The 19,594-nt window shown below is 40.9% G+C and overlaps 1 protein-coding gene across 1 annotated transcript in view; it reads left to right on the forward strand.

Moving 5' to 3' along the window:
- PIGT (phosphatidylinositol glycan anchor biosynthesis class T) overlaps nt 1-19,594 on the forward strand; it is a 573,188-nt gene that overhangs the window by 37,874 nt on the left and 515,720 nt on the right. Inside the window, exon 2 of the mRNA XM_044090119.1 lies at nt 2,829-3,006. Within this exon, the coding sequence (XP_043946054.1) occupies nt 2,829-3,006 (178 nt within the window). The remainder of the gene's footprint in view (nt 1-2,828; nt 3,007-19,594) is intronic.

Genomic DNA, 19,594 nt, shown 5'->3' on the forward strand with positions numbered 1-19,594 from the left:
GCTGGAGGCAAGCCAGTTTTGGGTATATTTGAGGAACAAATGCAAGGGAGAGAGGGTTAAATTTAGAGCTAAATTTATCAGCCAGTAGGTTCGCTTCAGCCTCAGTATATAGGTAACATTGTTCACAATCAGCTCTGTGCTTTTCTGCGTTATGCTTTAGAGATTGAGAAAGTAACTGAACAATGCCCTGTAATTGTCTTTAGCTTGGGTAGCTATTTCAGCCTCAAACCTGGCTTTGGTGGGTTTTATTAAGCTCCTGAGTTGTTTGCTAGAGTGTTAAAGCCCTTGTGACTGAAGTAAACAATTACTCTTCATTGAATGTAATGGCCCATTTAGCATGCATCTGTCCAGATGCATGCAGCAACTGGCGTATCCACAGAGAGGCCTTACTAAAAGGATACAAGGCATAAACAACATGTCTTTCATGGACTGACTCAAAGTCCTCATTATACTCTGTATCCTACCGACTGCTGAGAAGTGACCTGTGTCAGGCGTGGAAGGCATCCTGCAACCCAACACTGATGGATTTGCTACACATCAGCAAGTCAGATGGTATCAGAAATACTCAATCTAGAGAGATAAACCTTTTCTGCAGAATGGTTTTGAAGAACATGTATTTCTCGCAGAGGATACCACTAGTTTGGAACAGAACCCCCCCCCCCTCCACATAAAATAAAGCTCATTCCTTTCCATAGTCAAGCATAACTTGGATCTGGGGAATGGAAACAGAAAATTTACCACAGGACTGTCTCCAGTACTACTAATGGGCAGAGGCAGATACTAAATTGTTTATCACATACATGTGTGTCCTCAAATTATCTATGGTATGATCCCAATTAGTCTCATTGGGGGTAATAAGTAATTATCAGCTATGGGACGGATAAAGCCAATCACTGTCCAGATAGGTTAATTCAAGCACAAAAGGAAAAACTGGCTAGGCTTAAAATCGCCCTCAGGCAGCTGTCCTACCACTATGGATTTTCCTGTTCAGATTTTTTTTTTTTTTTGAGAAATTATGTTTCAGTTAAATAACACTGCTTTTAAACTTACAGAAACGACAAGTGCTCCATTTAAAAGTATGTTGCAGTCTTTGAGACAATCCGTTAAAACACAACACACCTACCTTTAACTTTCCTAAGAGGAAAGTCTCAAAACATCAGAAAAATATAAGAAAGTGGAAGTTTTTTTTCCAAAGAGGAACTTACTAGCCCAGCTAAGGAAAAGTACAAGCCAACCGTTGATTCTCATAAGCGTCAAGAGGAGCATACTGTTTTGTTGCAATAAAGCTCTGAAGGGCTTCACACCCAAACTTGTTTTAGTCAGCTCAGCTTCAGCTTCAGCTGCTTGACAGTTTGGGTGAGTGAAAGGTGCCCTGAAGCTTTGGAGGCTGGCCGGCTGTTGTATCCTTGGCAGGATATGACTTGTATAACTGAGGCCATTGCAGCAATGATCAATGTGAACATTTGTTGTTTTTGCACGATAGTTTTACATTTCGACATTTTAACAACAGCAAAAAAAGTGTGTGTATGTGTTCTGTATTTTTTTGGTCTTTAGCCTGCCTACTGTCAAACCCCAACTGAATCAGATAATTCTGAAAAAAAACTTCTGTATTCACATTAACACAACAATTTTTTATCTTTTTCGTGCATGTAAAGATATTCAAGCTTTTTGTTAATAAAACAAAAGTTAGAAAATAATTTAGAAAAATAATTTTTTCCACAGTTCTTAATGAAGTGATGTAAATAACTTTTAACATAAGTTTTACATATAAGTAGCAGAAAAGTTGTTTATTCAGCTGCTTGCAAAATGAGCATTTTGTACATTTAAAAAAAGTCAATTGCATGGGGTTTCTGCACATGCTGTACCCTAGCTGAAAACCAAACTGGCAAACTTCTTGAGGCAGTAGTTTTAACCACCGCACAACTGTACATTGCTTTCTTACACATTTAAATACATATACTAGTCTCCTCTATTTTTAAATGAAAACAACAAGACATATAAATGGAATATGTCCAGTCCCAAGGTTTAGATGGTGTTTTCCCACATATTCATATCTCCTGAAATAACTTGGTAGACTCCTTCTGTAGTACAAATAAAAACTATATCCAGTTTCTGAGCCTCTTATAAACAATAGCTAGAATTAACAGGAAGTGATGTAATGCTGAGAAGAAATGCCCAGAAGACATGACAGAAATGAACGGTCATAGCTAGACCAGGAAATGAGAAATGGTATCTCCCAGTTACTCTCATTAGGGGTAATGTGAAATTATCGGCTACAGTATGAGTAAGGGCAATCTGTAACCAAATGGGATAGGTTATTTTGAGCAGAAGAGGGAAAATGGCTAGGCTTAAAATGATCCACAAGGGCAAGTAGCCTGGTACTTTCCTATAAACCTATATCAAAAAACTGCTTTGGATAAAATATGGATACACTGACACATGTAAACTGTAAAAAGTAGCAGAGAAAAAGATGTATGGGCCTGTATTTAATATACTTCCAGCATAGTTAGGTAGAATGTAATCAGATGGTACTAAAACCTGATCTCTCATCTGATCTTTCGGAGTATGGAGTGCTTGGGTAACCTCACACTGTATGGTATTGTAGTATTAGAAGTACTTCTGGAATTTTTCAATAAGAGAGTCAGAACCAGAGTTTCCTTTAGTGTTACACTGTTTCCTCTTCGTTTTTGTTGTGCATGATTTTCTGTTTTTCCTTAATCATTGGATTGTGGTTTGTAGACTTAGTACTTTAATATCAGCAAAAAGGGTTTTGTGTAATTTAAATTAATGTACCCCCTATCTGGTGCTTAATATATTTATATTTTTAGTCTCTCACTACAGGCTATTTCCAAAGTCCCTTGGACAAGTGATCTCTAAATATGCAGTCCGGGAACTCCACCTGTCCTTCACACAGGGCTTCTGGCGCACTCAGGCTTGGGGAGAGCCTTTCCTGCAGGCACCTGCTGGAGCAGAACTCTGGGTCTGGTTCGATGAGACCAACAATGAGTAAGTGCAAGATTACAGAATTATGTGAAGATTACTGGAAGAAATTTCCTGCATAAACAATGGTTTAACAAATACTTTCAGCTGCTGCTGTTGTTATAGTGAAAATGCCCACCTATTCAAAATTGTTGTAAACTTCCACATAAATGGATACAAATCTTAGCTAATATTGATTTTCATTATGTATTGAATATTAAAGATATGCTTTATGATCTTTTAGTAACTATTGTGAGAAATTAATGTTGTCTACGATGGTTACTAAAAGACGTGTTCTTGATAATTGGAAAGCCACATCATTGCCTGTGTTAGAGTTAAATGATTGGTTTTCTTTATACATAAAATATATTTTTTTCACAGAGACTGATGCAACGGTATGCTGTGCAAATAAGATTCCCTGTTTCTTTTCGGTCAACTTTTGGATACTTTTCCTTTCATTGTTTTATTTCTTTCTATTTTTTTGTATAGACATATTTAATATATGTTTGCTTGCTGTACGTTTTGTATATTTTTATTTATAGAAATAAAAAGTAAATAAGATCTGATTAGACAGATATGGCCATAAATTGTAGTGACACAACTTGTGTGAGGGTCTCATGTGTCTGTTTCACTGTTTTCTAAAAGCCATGCATATACAAATGGCATGCAGCCCTGCATAGTGCCCACTTTGAATGTTTATATGTTCATTCTGTGGTTAAGTACTGGGGCTGGGGTTGACTGAAACAAAAAGAGGAAATGTGTAGACACCAAGCCACTACAAATTGTGCTCTGGTGTCCTCCCACATTGTAAAGACATGCAGTAGGTGGATTGGACACTCTAGAATTGGCCGTAGGTGCGAGTATGTGATGTGGATGAACTGCTGCTGCAGGCTTGGCAGTGTAACCCTTGGCTTGAGATGAGTGACAACCTGACCCCATGTGAAAAATGGGAAAAGGGGGTTGAGGATGGAGGGATACTTCAGAAAAAATGCATACTGTGAAGACTGGTAAAGATGGGTGAAGGCTGCCAGCCTAGTCAAATAGATTTGGTACATATTTCTATCATTTGTAAATACTGTGAATCACAGGCTTGTTGAGCTAAAAACAATGTGGCAACATTGCCCTCTGCTGTGAAGAAAGCTAAGTCAAGCATTTCTTGTTGGTCCTTTGAAATTAAAATTGCTTTGTGTCTGTTCCTTTGAAGTTGGAATTTGGAGTCGATGAGTCTGGAGTAAGCATCCTGCCTATTGTTTTAATTTAAGGAATAATTACTAGAATTTACACGTGGAATGTCCTTTATTGTTCTAAGTGTAAAATAATGTAAATACAGTTTCTATGTGGCCTGGGAACTCCAGGAAAGTGTAAAAGAGATATGTAATGTTTATCAGCACTGCAATAGCAATTTAAACAGAGAGAACCAGAGATTATTAAGCATTTTTGTCTGACTATCCAACTCAGCACTGCCTGTTGTCTTATGTAAGTTATCTTAGACTTGTGTTTTCTTTTAGGAATAGCTAGGAGCTATAAAGTTTAGACTGAGTTTTTCTATGATGTCAGAACTGTACTACTGATTTATTTTAAGTATTTCTGTGTGATCTCTGAATTCTTTTGACTAGCACTGACTGTGTGTGTGTGTGTGTGTCAGCTACTTGGGCAGGGACACGAAACACTGGTTGGACAGAGAGGGTGCTGGAGATTTTAGCTTGCCCAGCTAGGCTGAGATCGGACCCTATAGCTGTGCCAGTGGGGAGTCTTATTGGGGACCTGGGGAGCAAGGAAGAGACCAGCCCTAGACTGACCGTGATCTATGTGTGCTCATAAGGGAAATTGCACTTTACTGTATGTATTTGTTATCCTTTTCTCATATATGAGACTCTGGTGTTAGTGGTAAGGATTGAGGCTCCTTGATTGCTGGGCCAGGGCATGGGCCTCACATATTAATTGGTGGCAGTGGTTGGGATATCCACATCATATTAATTGGTGGCAGTGGTTGGGCTATCCACATATTAGTTGGCAAATACTAATTGGCTTGTAGTGGTGTGGGTAGAGTGAATCCTGTAGCTTGTGTACAGTGAGCTTTGAAGGTGTTTTGTACTCTAAGTCAGCCACGCAGTGAATACTCAAGAGTTCAGTTCACAGTTGTTTTATTTCTTTTGTTAGCTTAGTCAGGGTGAGCAGGCAGCATGTCAGCAGAGGAATATGGAAAGCTGACAAGGAGCCAGCTGGCAGAGATGTGCCAGGCTAGGGGACTGGTGCATGGAAACCTGACTAAGGCAGACCTGATTGCAGCCTTGGTTACAGCTGCATCAGAAAACAGCAACCAGGATGACAGTCAGACTGGCAGTGGAGATATAATTCCCTCAGAGAATAGACAGCTCAACCTTTCTGCAGTTGACTTAAAAATCCAGTTGGAACTAAAGAGACTTGAGTTGGAGGCCAGGCAGGTGGAATTAGAAGCAAATGAGAGACTGCAACATTTGCAAGCTGAGGAGAATGAGAAACTGTTATGTCTGCAAGCTGAGGAACAAAAAAGCAGAGGCAGCATGAGAAGGAGATGCTGACTCTTTGCCAGAGTCATGGAGTTAATGGGGAAGGGAGTAACTGGACCCCAGAAGCTCAAAAGATCAGTAAATTTCTTCCGCAGTTTAAAGAGGGGGATAATTTTGCAGGCTTCATTCATATGTTTGAGAGGGTATGTAAACAGTATGAAGTTGGCCAAGGGCTCTGGGTACAGTTCCTGACCCCCTTACTCCATGGTAAAGCTGTAACTGCATTATCTAAAATGCCTGACATTGCATGTTTTGATTATACTGCTGTAAAAAAAAAAAAAAGACTTTTAGAACTTTAAGCTAAAACCTGAAACGTATAGGAAAAGGTTTCATGAGCATAGACGCAAGGCAGATGTGTGTGACTATGTTGCTGAATTGAGCACTTATTTCCATAGGTGGGTGAGTGGATGTCGGGTCACCACTTTTGAAAGGCTGGCAGACCATTTCATGAGAGGAACAAGCCCTTAGCACTTTGCCTGAGGACATGAGGATCTGGTTAGCTGATAGACAGTGTGCTACTTCAGAGGAGTTGGGGAAGAAGGGAGACCTATACCTGGCAAGCAGGGCAGCCCTGCACAGGAAGGGGACCCCTAGTACTGCTCATGGGTCTCAAGGAACCCATGGTGGGCAGCACAGACTGTCCAAACAGAATCTAACAGTAGCAGGGGAAGCCACTAGTCCAGGTACACATCCAGGAGCTAGGGTTAAATGTTTTGAATGCAACCATTGGGGCCATGTGGCCTACAGGTGTCCATGGAGGCAAGGTGGGGAACCAAAGGTGAGGGGGCCAGTAAGTGGGAAAGACAAAATGCCAATAGTAGGTTGCCTTGAGACAACAGGGGTACTAAACTACCATCCTGCAGATGTCCTGAGAGGGAAAGATTCGGATGAGGCAGTACCATGTGCTTATGCAGTTACACGCAGTTAGGCTTGAAGACAAGCAGGTAAGTCTGGTAGACTGGGGGAGACCCAGACAGACTGCATGCTTGCAGCCAGGACTGGTGAGGTGGTTACTTCAGGGAGTGAGCTACTCTGTAGCCCTGAAACGGAATGTGAGCCACTGATGGCCACTTGGACAGAGTGACTGCAAAGATAGAGGTGAGTAGTAGTACCCGGGCTGACAGTGAGGCACCACTGTCAGAGGATGCCAGACTTCCTATGGAAGGGGAGCTGGGAAGGGTTACAAGGAGAGAGTTGAGACCATACATTGCAAGGCCTGAGGCAGGTAGCTAAGGAGGCACCTGATTCTCAAGGAAAGGGGGAATCTGTGTACTGGGACAAAGGGTTACTATGCAGAGAGTGGACCCCTGAGGGAGGGCTAGAAGGTGGGAGTACAGCAGTTGGTAGTGCCTACCGTCTGGCGTTCTGGCCATAGCCCATGATATTCCCTTTGCAGGTCATATGGGCATAAAATGTACAAAAAGGTGTATTATGCAGAAGTTCTGTTCGCCTATAATTTCCAGAGATGTAACAGGGTACTGCAGGACCTGTGAGCAGTGCCAAAAGGTAGGCAAGGCAGGAGACAAGGTGAGAGCTCCTTTGATGCCTTTGCCTGTGATTGAGGAACCATTCCAGAGGGTAGCTATGGATGCTGTGGGTCCTCTGAGTACCCAAAGTTCCACACGGAAAAAGTATATCCTAGAGGTAGTGGATTATGCTACATGATACCCTGAGGTGTTGGCTTTGCCCTCCATTGAGGCAGACAAGGTGGCAGATGCTTTGTTACAGATTTTCAGCAGGGTACGTTTCCCAAAAAGAAATACTGACTTGACAGAGGTACCGATTTCATGTCAGACCTGCTGGCTTGTCAGTGGACATCCTGTGGGGTGAAGCACATGAAGACCACCCCTACCATCTCCAGACTAATGGTCTTGTTGAGAGGTTAAACTCTACAATCCAGTCCATACTATGAGCATTTGCAGATCATTTTAAGAGGGAGTGGGACAAATATTTGCCCCATCTGTTTGCGTACAGAGAGGTTCCACAGGAATCCACACAGGTATTTCACCCTTTGAGTTGCTGTATGGGCATAGGGTGAGGGGACCTCTAGATTTAATTTGAGATGTGTGGGAAGGTGAGTGTGAGTCTCACAAGGAGTCTGTTGTGGTGTACGTCCTAAAACCCCAGGACAAGGCTCAGGGAACTCATGGGCTTGGCCCAGGAGAAGGTGAACCCAACAACAGAAAAAGGTGTAGTATGACAGGAATGCTCGTGCTAGAGACTATGCTGTGGGGCAGCAGGTAATACTCATTCCTGTCAGACACAGCAAGCTGCAAGCAGCTTGGGAGGGACCCCTACAAGGTGATAAGAAGGGTAAGTGATGTTAACTACATGATGGAACTGCTAGGCAGATGATAGGGGCACAAATTGTACCATATTAACATAATGAAAACTTACCATGATAGGGACGCCCTTGTGCTGAGCATTTGCAGTGGATTGCAGGAGGAGTCTGAGGGAGATCTGAGGACTGATCTCCTCAGTGAGACTCGGGCTGACACCTCAGTGGAAGGAGCAGCTGTGTCCCAGCAGCTATCTCCTACCCAGCTTCAAGAAATCTGAGCAGTGTTGCAGGAATTTGGGGATATGTTCACTGGGAAACCAGGGTGCACCCACCTGGTGCAGCAACAGGTGGATACAGGACCCCAAAGGCCTATTAGGCAGGCCGCTTATAGGGTGCCTGAGAGAGTCAAACAGACCCTAAGGGAGGAGGTACAGGAGATGTTGGAACTAGGGGTGATTCAAGAGTCCAACAGTCCCTGGGCCTCCCCAGTGGTGCTGGTGTCAAAGAAGGCTGGCAGCACCAGGTTCTGTGTGGACTTGACGAAATTAAATAGTCACACAGAGTCGGATGCTTACCCCCATGCCTAGGACAGATGAGGCCCTAGAGCAGCTGGGTGGGGCTAAGTGTCTTACAACCATTGATCTTACCAAGGGTTACTGGCAGGTGCCCTTGACTCCCAGTGCTAGAGAGAAGTCAGCCTTTGTGACTCCTTTTTGCTTGTATGAGTACACAAAGATGCCCTTTGGGATGAAGAGAGCCCCAGTGACTTTCCAGCGGCTGGTGGATCATATCCTAGCAGGAGGGTTTGCCCTTGCTTACCTAGATGATATTGCCATCTACAGCCATTCCTGGCCAGAGCACCTTCAGCATGTCAGTGAGGTGCTGGACAGATTACAGAGTGCAGGGTTGACCATTAAGCCGAACAAATGTCAGGTGGGTATGGCGGAGGTCTCCTACCTAGGGCATAGAGTGGGGAGTGGTAAGATAAGGCCAGAACCTGCCAAAGTGGAAGCCATTCAGGCATGGCCTGCACCTGTTACCAAAAAGCAGGTGAGGGCATTCCTAGGGACAGCAGGGTACTACTGAAAGTTTGTCTCGAGTTATAGTACCATAGCTGCTCCCCTCATAGACCTGACAAGGAAGAACGGGCCAGATAAGGTAGTGTGGATCCCAGCATGTGAGCTGACATTCCAGAAGTTTAAAGTAGCTTTGGGAGGACCCCCTGTGTTAGCCAGTCCAGATTACAGCAAATAATTTGTTGTGCAGGTGGATGCTTCAAACCATGGAATGGGGATTGTACTTAGCCAGATTTCTTCAGAGGGAGAAGAGCACCCAGTGGTTTATCTCAGTCATAGGCTCCAACCTAGGGAGGAATGCTGTGCAGCTGTAGAAAATGAATGTCTAGCCATAGTGTGGGCACTGCAGAAACTTCAACCTTATCTGTAGGGAAGGAAATTCACTGTTATGACAGATTACAACCCCCTAACATGGTTAAACGGAGCCAGTCAGCAAAATGCCAAGCTGCTAAGATGGAGCCTGGGTTTGCAAGCATATGTCAGTGTAGCACTGCAGTGGGAGTATCAATGCCAATGCAGAGATGGGCTCTCAAGACAGGGAATGGGGTGAGGTACACCCAGATAGACCTAACCCTCTGAAGTGGTGTTTCTCAAGGGTCACTTGAAAAACTGGCTTGAGTTCTCTGGGTGGGGGTGTGTGAAGACTGGTAGAGATGGATGAAGGCTGCCAGCCTAGTCATACAGTTTGGTGTATAATTCTATCATTTGTAAGTACTGGGAATTATGTGACGCCCGTGCCCTGGCCCAGCAATCAAGGAGCCTCAATCCTCACCACTAACACCAGCGAGGGCATTTCATATGAGAGGAAAGGATAACAAATGCACACAGTAAAGTTCAATTTCCCTTAAGAGCACACAGAGATCACAATCAGTCCGGGACTGCTCACTCCCTTGCTTCCCAGGTCCTCAATAAAACTCCCCACTGGCACAGCTATAGGGTCCGGATCTCAGCATAGCTGGGCAAGCTAAAATCTCCAGCATCCTGTGCCCAACCAGTGCTTCATGTCCCTGCCCAAGTAGCTGACACACACACACACACACACACACACACACACACACACACACACACACACACACACACACTTCTGGGGAAGGCTGGCACAGGTTCTCCAGCTGTGCCCCCTTTTATCCAGACTATACGGTAGTAATTACTGCCACCACCCAGCTAATATTTATCAGCTACTCAAGGGTGTCCAGTTATTACTGTGCAATATTATTATCCAATTTGTAAGTGTGACTAATCAGTCAAGGCTTATTAGAGTGGCTTTGTACAATAGACTCTATAAATTATGCAATGTACTGCAGAGCTTAGCTTATCTCTACACAAACCAGCCACAGTTGAAAGGTTTTAAAATATTTAATAATAAGTAATTAAAACCACAATACAATACTTTCTACTACACAGTCAGTGCTAGTCAAAAGAGTTCAGAGATCACACAGAAATACTTAAAATAAATCAGTAGTACAGTTCTGACATCACAGAAAAACACCTAGTCTAAACTTTATAGTTCCTAGCTATTCCTAAAAGAAAACACAAGTCTAAGATAACTTACATAAGACAACAGGCAGTGCTGAGTTGGATTGTCAGACAAAAATATTTAATCTCTGGTTCTCTGTTTAAATTACCATTGCAGTTCTGATCAACATTATATAATCTCTTTTACACTTTCCTGGTGTTCCCAGGCTGCACAGAAACTGCATTTACATTCTTTTACACTTGGAGCAATAAAGGACATTCCACATGTAAATTCTAGTAATTATTCCTTAACTTAAAAAAATAGGCAGGATGCTTACTCCAGACTCATCGAATCCAAATTCCAATTTTAATTTCAAAGGACCAACAAGAAATGCTTGACTTGGCTTTCTTCACAGCAGAGGGCAATGTTGCTACATTGTTTTAAGTTCATCATTTCAAGTATTTACAAATGATAGAATTATGTACCAAATCTATTTGAGTAGGCTGGCAGCCTTCACCCATCTCTACCAGTCTTCACACATACTAACACAAATCCTGTTTTTCTAGCTGATTTATAACCTATAAATGTTATTTTTGTATCCTTTTTCTGATTATCCAGCCTTTCGTTTATCCAGCCTAAGGTCCTGATAAGAGAGAGTCTACTATAAGTTTAAAATTCAGCCAGTTGATGCACGGTTGCATTAAATAGATGTGAACTGTTTCCATTAGAGTTGGTTTACCTTTTTACTAAAATTAAAAATTGGTTCTAAAGATTTCTGAAATTATCTTTATCCCTTAAAGATAGCTGAATGTTGAACTTATTTTCTTTTTTCATTAGTATGCTCTTAGGCCAAAGGTAATTTAACATCAGTCCTTTTGAAGTCTACGAGTGGTGAGGTGTAGGAAAGGGAAGGATCAAGATGTCTTCCCAGGATAAAGCAGTTTGAGATGAGCTATTACATCAGTGCTAGTCCTCTGAATTAGGAAGCTGCTTCCAGACACTTTAGCTTAACCAAAACAGAAAAAACAAAATGTTAGATTGGCAAGGACTAACTGTTTTGAACCAGATATGCTGTGGTCTTTCCATATGAGTAACTGCGTTAATGTGCAGGAAATCTGCAGTCATGCAAAAATATAAAAAATGTGAAGAGCAGAATTGAAACTTTATTTAACATGCTAAAAATCACGTGCAAGTAGGTTCTGTTGATCATTCCCATTATTTTAGTTTTTTTGTTTGCCAGATTTAAAACTGCATTCATTATTAGGGAAAAGAAGGTCTCTGTGCTCAACAAGGGGACATGAAAAGTCTATGCAGCGTTTTAAGGATATTTCATAAAAAGATATATTTTCATGTGTAATTAAAAAAATGTTGAAGTGAGAAATGTGTCCAGAAGTAAGAATTTGCCTACTCCAAGTCTTAGCACTTAAAATGGTTATCCAGTTGAAAACACATTTTTCTTCTGTTTCCCCAGAACTGTACAATGAAAACTGTGGTTATTACTCTGTCTTAATGAAATGAGGGCCGCTTGTGGTCCAGAAATTGGGAAAAAGTCTTTATTGCAGAATCTTGATTAAAACAGTTGAGATCTGTAACCCTTGATTAATGATGATCTAAATAGTTTAGTCAAAAAAAAGTGTGTTTTTTCTTAAAACATTATGGGCTTCTCAACATGGTCTTTTCAATTGGTTTCTCTTTAACACATGAACCTCTCAACCAATCCACAGTAAGTAGAGGTGGGTGAAAGCTGGGCAGCAGTGTTTGTTTATTTTCAGTGCTCCTCATCAGCATATTAAACATGCAGATATAATAATCACTGCTGAGCCTGTAAATACACACATGCCCCTAAAAGGTGCTTCAGACGTGTTAAGAACTGGTGTATTTGGTGTCGTTACTGAAGAAGGGGCTTCATTTCTCAACACTCTGGGGAAAAAATGGAGCGGTATCCACAATAGGCCCTACATCTTTTCTCTATAAGCAGTAATACAGTGGGGCAACTGAAGCTCCGTGCACTACAAAATAATTGTGATCAGGTTTCCGCACTCATTGTTCATTGCTTGACATCCATGTCTCAAACGCACAGAGTTTACAAGATGCTGCTTTTCCTTTTCCCTTTTCCTTATTGCAAGTAAGCCGCTTCACTTTAAACAAGATTTGGTTTATGGGTAATATATTGCCTTTTTGACAGTCGCTTTTACAAGGCTGCTGAAATGTGAAAATGGCTGATGTTTAACAGAGGCAGCTGCAAGGAGAATCCCCTTTCCCTGAGGTGCAGCAGCCTCACTAGTGATTATATTAGCAAAAACTACAAAGTGAGACACATTGTCATCTTAAATTACACTGTATATTTGCATGCAGAATTGGAAAAATAACTTGTCCTGTGACTTGGTAGCAAAGATCTTTTGCATTTATTGTATGCTTCAGTAGGAGCAAGGAAGCAGTTTATATAGGTCAGGGAAGCTTGAAGAGTTTTACTATCATGATGGATTGGATCCTCTTAGGAGTAGTAAGAAAAAGGACATTCCAGTTCTTAGCAGGACCTTTCATTTGATTTGTAATGGCATTGTAAATTGATAGTTTTGTCTTTTGAGTCTTCTCCTATAAACATTTGGGAAGCTAAACTTTGGAGACAGTGTAATAATGCAGTAACTTGGTTCTCAAATTACCTGAAAGACGGATCCTACCAAATATTCTCTTAACACTACATTGCACAATATTGATGCCCCCCTAGGTTGTGTTAGGCCCTTTACTGTTCTCACTTTTATTAATGACATCTCTCTCGACCTGACAGACAAAACCATTATAATGTATGCAGATGATTTTATTCTCCTTCATGCTAGCACATCAGACCAATCCCTCCAGGGTAATCTACAGATGCAATTTTATGCGCTCTGTTGATGGCTTCACACTAATGGGCTTCTACTAACTGTTCTAAAACCAGTGATGTGGTATTCTCATCTGCTAAGGAACTCCCTTTTCTACTAATGTTAATTCTTGGAGACTTGAAGGGCAATACATTTCCCAAAGAACAAGAATAGCTGGGCCTAGCACTTGACCCTGTCCTTAAACACACAGATGGCATCACTTCAAAAACTCTAGCATAGTTAAATCCTCTCCTCACCCTCACATAAAGCAGTTGCCAGAAATGCTCTAATTCACGAACTTGAATATGTTCATCCACGATTAACCATGCACTCAGTCTACAACTGTCAAAAAACTACAAACAGCAAAATTAAAAATATGTAGATTTTTGCTCGTAGCAGACCATTACTCACACCACTGTGATGTATTGTATAATTTTCTCTAGTTCCCAGTAACTAACAGGGCTGCTTTAACACTAGGTACCATTGTATTCAAAATCCTTCACCTAGGGTACTGCCCACTACTTAAAAGGAAACTCTATCAAAACTATATTAATTTAGAATTGGCCAAGATAGCACTCTCAATCTTTCCTGATGTAGATTCAGAAAGACAATATGAGAAAGCCTTTCTCAAATCAGGCACTCTGGAACCACCTCCCAAATGATGTGTAAAGAATAACTACACATTAGAAAGTTTTAAAAAGTCTTTGAAAAGTTCCTTCATGAAGATGCCAAGTTCATGTACTTCTGTGGTGCTGTTACCTAAAACACCTGTTGAACAATGACTAATTACAGGTAATGCTTTATTTTTACAGTATTTATGTATTTACCTCTTTGTATATACAAACTTTGTGTCATAATGTGGTAGTTTTCCTGCTGTCTTGCTGTGTATTTAATGATGTAAACTTCCCATGTATTTTTGCCATTTTCCTGCATATTTTCTTTAGTGGTGTTTTTCTTTAGGGGCATGACTGAAAAGGGTCAATTGACCAGCTCACTTACCAAGTAACGAAAGTGTAAAATAAAGAATAATTACAATGTTGATGAATAAGAAAAATTAAACTTCTAAGGTTAAAAGTGTATCGTGTACAAATATTTTGTGGTACTATACAGTTAATATTAATCTGTATCTTGTGTTTAATTTTTGTCACTTGATAGTGTCAAGTGTTGGAAATATAATGTGTTGGAAGAAACCTGTGTTAGAGTATCAGTTGTACTGAGCCACTGTGAAGGTTTCCTGCCTATTCCACTTGCATAAACCAGGTGCCAAGTAAGGACTCTTCATGGTACTATCCTGCTACCCTTCCAATAAGCCTGGTGACCTACAGACTTTCTACAGACAGCTGCACAAAAATGATGCCAGCTTTTACTAAATAAAGGCTACCTACTCAGTTTATGTATCAACTGCCATGGTCAGTTTGTTTCTGTTGAAACCTCTACTTTGTCGCTCCCCCAGGAGGCACCTATAATCAGGTAACAATGACCACATTGCCAGCTGGATTCCTTCCATTATCCTTAGTGCTTTATGTCACTGTTGGCAGTCAGCTGGCCTTCAGCAGCACAACTTCTTAGATAAGGTAATGTGAACAGTACCCAAGGCTCAGGGTTTGGCTTCTGAGCTCGAAGCTTAAAAAATTTAGTACCAGAATTTGCTGGTTTATGTGACCCTCCCTTCACAGTCTTCCATCCCTTGCTTTACTGGTTCATCTGACCCACCCTGTCCAACCTTAATCCCACTGAAGGTTGCCTCTCTTTTTTAGTCCTGCAATTCCAGATTAATCCTGCCCATCATTCTGGTCTATGTAATGTAATTGTTTAAAAAAGGTTTAGCTGTCTTCGCTCACTTTACTATTTATGCTGAGCTGTAGATTCCTTAACTTCTTGCTAACTTTCTACTGCACTGATTTTTATATCATTCCAGCAATACTGCTACATCACAAGCTGCTTTGTAACAACTGAAATCTCTTACAGACAGAAGTTAAGTTAAACAATAATGTTATGTTTAGCTTTTAATTCTGTGCTAAACACACTTGTTCTCCCGGCTTTAGGGACATTTCTCATAGCCTTGTCCCAGCTGATCATTATAGTACCCTGAATTCTGCTATAGCTTATGTCTAGAACATCTCACCTGCTTTTAGTAAGAACTGTAAGTGCATATAGTATCAGTAATAAAGTTCCCTTATTCTGAGCTGGATTTCTTTTTGTCATCAAAAGTATTTTAACAGTCACTGAATCCAGGCTACACAGCATGGACTTTGAAGTTTGCTGCTGGGATGTTGCAAAAGCAGGCAAGGCAGACTGCAGAGTTGGCTGGTAGTGTTGCTTTTTAATTTTAAAGCTTCCATGCTGTCTTAATACAACTTTTTGAGAGTCTATTCTGTTGTCTGTTCAGATTAACAGCACACACAGTCTATGTATGCTCTGACTCACCTAAGAACTCTGTGGAAGATACAGAACACTGGCTTTCTTTGAACACTATGCACAACTTTTTGATTGGTGCATATTCTCTGACCCCATTGTTGTCATCTCTCTGTTATTTGGGTTAGCTCCACTCTTAATGATTCCTACCAGAACAGATGAGTTGTCAAAGAATGAAGGCATATTGGATTTTATCCTTGCCTCCTCTTCTGTCATGACAGCTGGTATCATGTCTTATTGTACTCTGATCATGATGTTGTAGCATCAGGGCAAGATCCAGAAAGCACCTTGCTACATCATTTCCAGAAATTTCAGAAAGCAAAAAATATATTTTCTGAACCATCCAAAAACAAATTGCAGCACTGTAGTTCTGTACAATAGTGTTCACTGTGACAAGATGATGCAACTGTACCTTTCCCAGTAATGTGTCTTGCTAAAATTTCTAAACATAATATCCACTTTGACTTCACTATACCAAAATATCCTTCTTGTGTGTCTGCTTGTTCATCATATTCTTTCACGTAAACATGATTATATGAAGACTGTTTCGTTTATATACTTGCCATCAGAAAACTGTTGATGAAACTAAAGCAGCATTTTCAAGTGGCCAATAACTTGCCTCCCTAGTTACTGAAAGTTGGAGTTCCCTCAGTTTGTCATTTGTTCACTTATGCCTGTTTTATTGGTTTAGATGGATAAAGTTTGGACTACAGACCTTGTCACAAGGCTTCGACTAGTGGCTTGGGTGCTTGATTGCACAGACAAGGATGGTGGGTGTGCCCCTCCAGGGAGGGCACTCGCTCAGGACCCTTCTTGAGTTTGATTTCCTGATAGAGTCTGTGATGGTAGCCTCTGGCAAAAGGGAGGGTTGGAGCAGCACTAACTCCCATTAAATAACCCACCCATAGGGTGTTTCTGGATAGGTTGGGGTGGGAATGTAGTAGGCAAAAGCTCCTCCGCAGCACTAGTATGATGTTGTCCCAAATGCTTGGATCTCCTCACTAGCCCCAAACATGGCTTGGAATTATTGGTGGTCTGGAGAAGCCAGGTCTGTTCAGTAGACCCAGTAGATGAAGAGGTGTTCTGGGAGTAGCTAATGATCAGCTGCGGATAGCCAAAAATATGCAGAAAATGTTTTTCATCTGATCACTACCATAACCAGTGGATGCTTAAATGAAAGATTTATTTTTATTTTATTTTACATTTGTTAACCAGGATAGTCCAGCTGGATACATGCCCATTTTCAGTGGAGGCCCGGGGAGACAAGCTCCAAAGAAACACGTATGCAAGACATACAAACAATATATTTTACATGTTTCTAGTATGTTCAACCAGACAGTATAGATGAGCACACATTAATTCCTTCACAAAGACATATATAATGATCAGTACGTATACAAACAGTAAAGTATGTTAAATATCTATCTAGAGTTGCATCATGCATCTGAATGTGGTATTGATAAGACTAAATAGTCCTATCAGGAGATTGTGTTTAAGGCAAGAGTTATAGCAGGTGTGGAGTAGGACTGAAGTTAGTGTGGTGTGGAGCAGGGACATAACCATTTGTTGCTGAGATGGCTTTTGATAGATTTCTTAAGTTTGGATAGAGAAGATTCTAGGGTAATGGATGGAGGCAGGGAGTTCCAAATTTTGGATATGTAAGATGAGTAGAGGGAGTCACCGGCATGGTTGTGTGATCTAGTAACTGTTAATAGTAACTTATCTGTGGAGCAGAGTTGCCTAGGACAGGGAATACTGCTGAATTAGGTCGCTTAAAGCTGGTGTTTTATTTGGGTGGGAAAGCAGCGTATAAGTAATAAGTTGATTGTAGATTAATAAATTTGGCAGTTCAAGTCAGTCCAATTGTTTTAGGTTATGACAGTGATGGGTTCTAAAAGATGAGTTATTAGCAAATTTGGTTATTTGATTATAGCAAGTTGCCAGTTTGCTGGTTTCTGTTTTGGATAGATTTGTTAGGATTGGGAATGCATAAAGTAATGTTGAGAGCAAGTGAGTGTGAGCAATTGTGGTCCTAGCAGTATGGGTCAAGTAGGATTTGTATTTTAGAGACTACTTAGCTTTCTGTGAGTGTTTTTAATAGCTAGATTAATGTGGATATCAAACTTTAACTTATCAATGGTGACGCCTAGTAGTTTTGTGTGTGATTTGTTTGTGATAAGTGTACCATTTTTAGAGTGAATATTGAAAGTGGCAGTAAGGCTGGTATTTTGTGAGGGGTGAAATAGCAGGATCTTGGTCTTTTTGGGGTTAAGAATGAGGCCATTGTCAGTAAGCCAGTTTTCAACTGAGTGAAAAATATCCTGGTTTTATTGTGTAGTTCTTAAAGGGTTGAGGCACTGCATATTATAGTGGAGTCGTCTGCGTATTGGATAAGGCTAGCTGTATTTTCTGTTGAGTGGAGATTGTTTGTGAAAATTGAGAATAGCAAGGGACCCAGTATTGATCCCTGAGGTACCCCAAGAGTGAATGGTAAAAGTGGAGACAAGTTATTGTTCCACCGTACTGCTTGTTGCCTGTCCCTAAGATAGTTGTCAAACCAGGAGATTGATTGGTTGTCCAATCCTAGGTTTTTGAGGTAGCAGATGAGTTTGTCATGGCTAACCATATCAAAGGCTTTTGATAGGTCTAAGAAAAGGGCAGAAGTAAGTTTACTATTGTTCCTGTTATGGTTTATGGTATCTGAGAATGCTAACAGAGCTGTGGTGGTACTATGACCTGGACGGAAACCATGCTGAGTTGGAGATAAGAATTCCTGATTTATAAGGTGGGACATAAGTTGGTGGATGCAGTTTTCTAATATTTTAGCCAGTGGAGATAGAATAGCGATTGGTCGGTAGTTGGATATGTCCTAGGAAGTGCCACCTTTGTGAAGAGGTATGATATAGGCAGTTTTTCAGATCAGGGGCACTGTAGATTCAGTAATTGATCTATTGATTAGTATAGAAACTGGCACAGCTATTTCTGGTGCTGCTAGTTTTAGAAATTCATTGGGGAGGAAATCTATTCCTAGTGTTGTGGGTTTCAGCTGGGATAGCAGTTTTCTTATGTAGGAGGTTGGGGTGGGTTGCAGTTTAAAAGTGGGCATGTAGTTAGTGGAAATGGGGACACCTGTTGTAGTGACAGTGAGATGTTGTTGGACTAGAGCTTGTACGGTTTCAGTAAAGAATGTTATGAATGATTCAGCTATGTTGTCTTTTGTTAAACCTGATGGGGGTGGGGTAATGGTTTTACCAGGGTGTAGTAACTTGTTTAAACCTGCCCAGAATTTCTTAGGGTTATTCATGTGTTGGGTTTGATGGGTAATGAAGTAGTTTCTCTTGTCTTGGATAACTAGTTTTTTTTGTTAGATTCCTAATCTGTTGGTAGGCTTGCTGTGTACTAGGGCTTTTATTCGACCTCCGGGTTGTCCAGGCTCTATTTTTTTTCAGCTATTTTTTGCCTAGTTTTTCTAGTTAACCATGGAACTGGTTTTGACGTTACTCTAGGAGTTCTTGCAAGGGCGTGTCTGTTTAATATATCTAAGAAGGTGGAGTTGAAGTGTTGAATAGCTTTGTTTATGGGTAGGTAATAAAGGTCAGACTAATTATATCGCTTTAGTTCTTGTCTGAAGTGAGTGGGGTTAGTGTTTTTTGTTTCTAATTGTTTGAAGTGTAGGACTTGGGGAGGTGATGGGAGTTGTATTTAAGTAAGAAAGTAGTTTGAAGGTCAATCAATGAGTCTGGAAGGGTTCCAGCTAAGTAGGAGCAGGGTATTTTATTTAGTAAGATCCAATCTAATAGGCTTTTTTTTTTACTGTTTTGACTATTCTGGTGGGCTGTTTGATTACTTGAGAGAAGATATGAATATTGATATGGTTAGTGGGTAGTTGAGCAGAGCATGTGAGCCAGTCTATATTAAAGTCACCTAATACAATGGTCTCTTGAGGCATGGATTGAGGTAACCATTGAAGGAATGTC

The sequence above is a fragment of the Protopterus annectens genome, chromosome 12.part0, assembly GCF_019279795.1.
Source record: "Protopterus annectens isolate FY-2018-M chromosome 12.part0, PAN1.0, whole genome shotgun sequence".
Classification (NCBI taxonomy): domain Eukaryota; kingdom Metazoa; phylum Chordata; order Ceratodontiformes; family Protopteridae; genus Protopterus; species Protopterus annectens.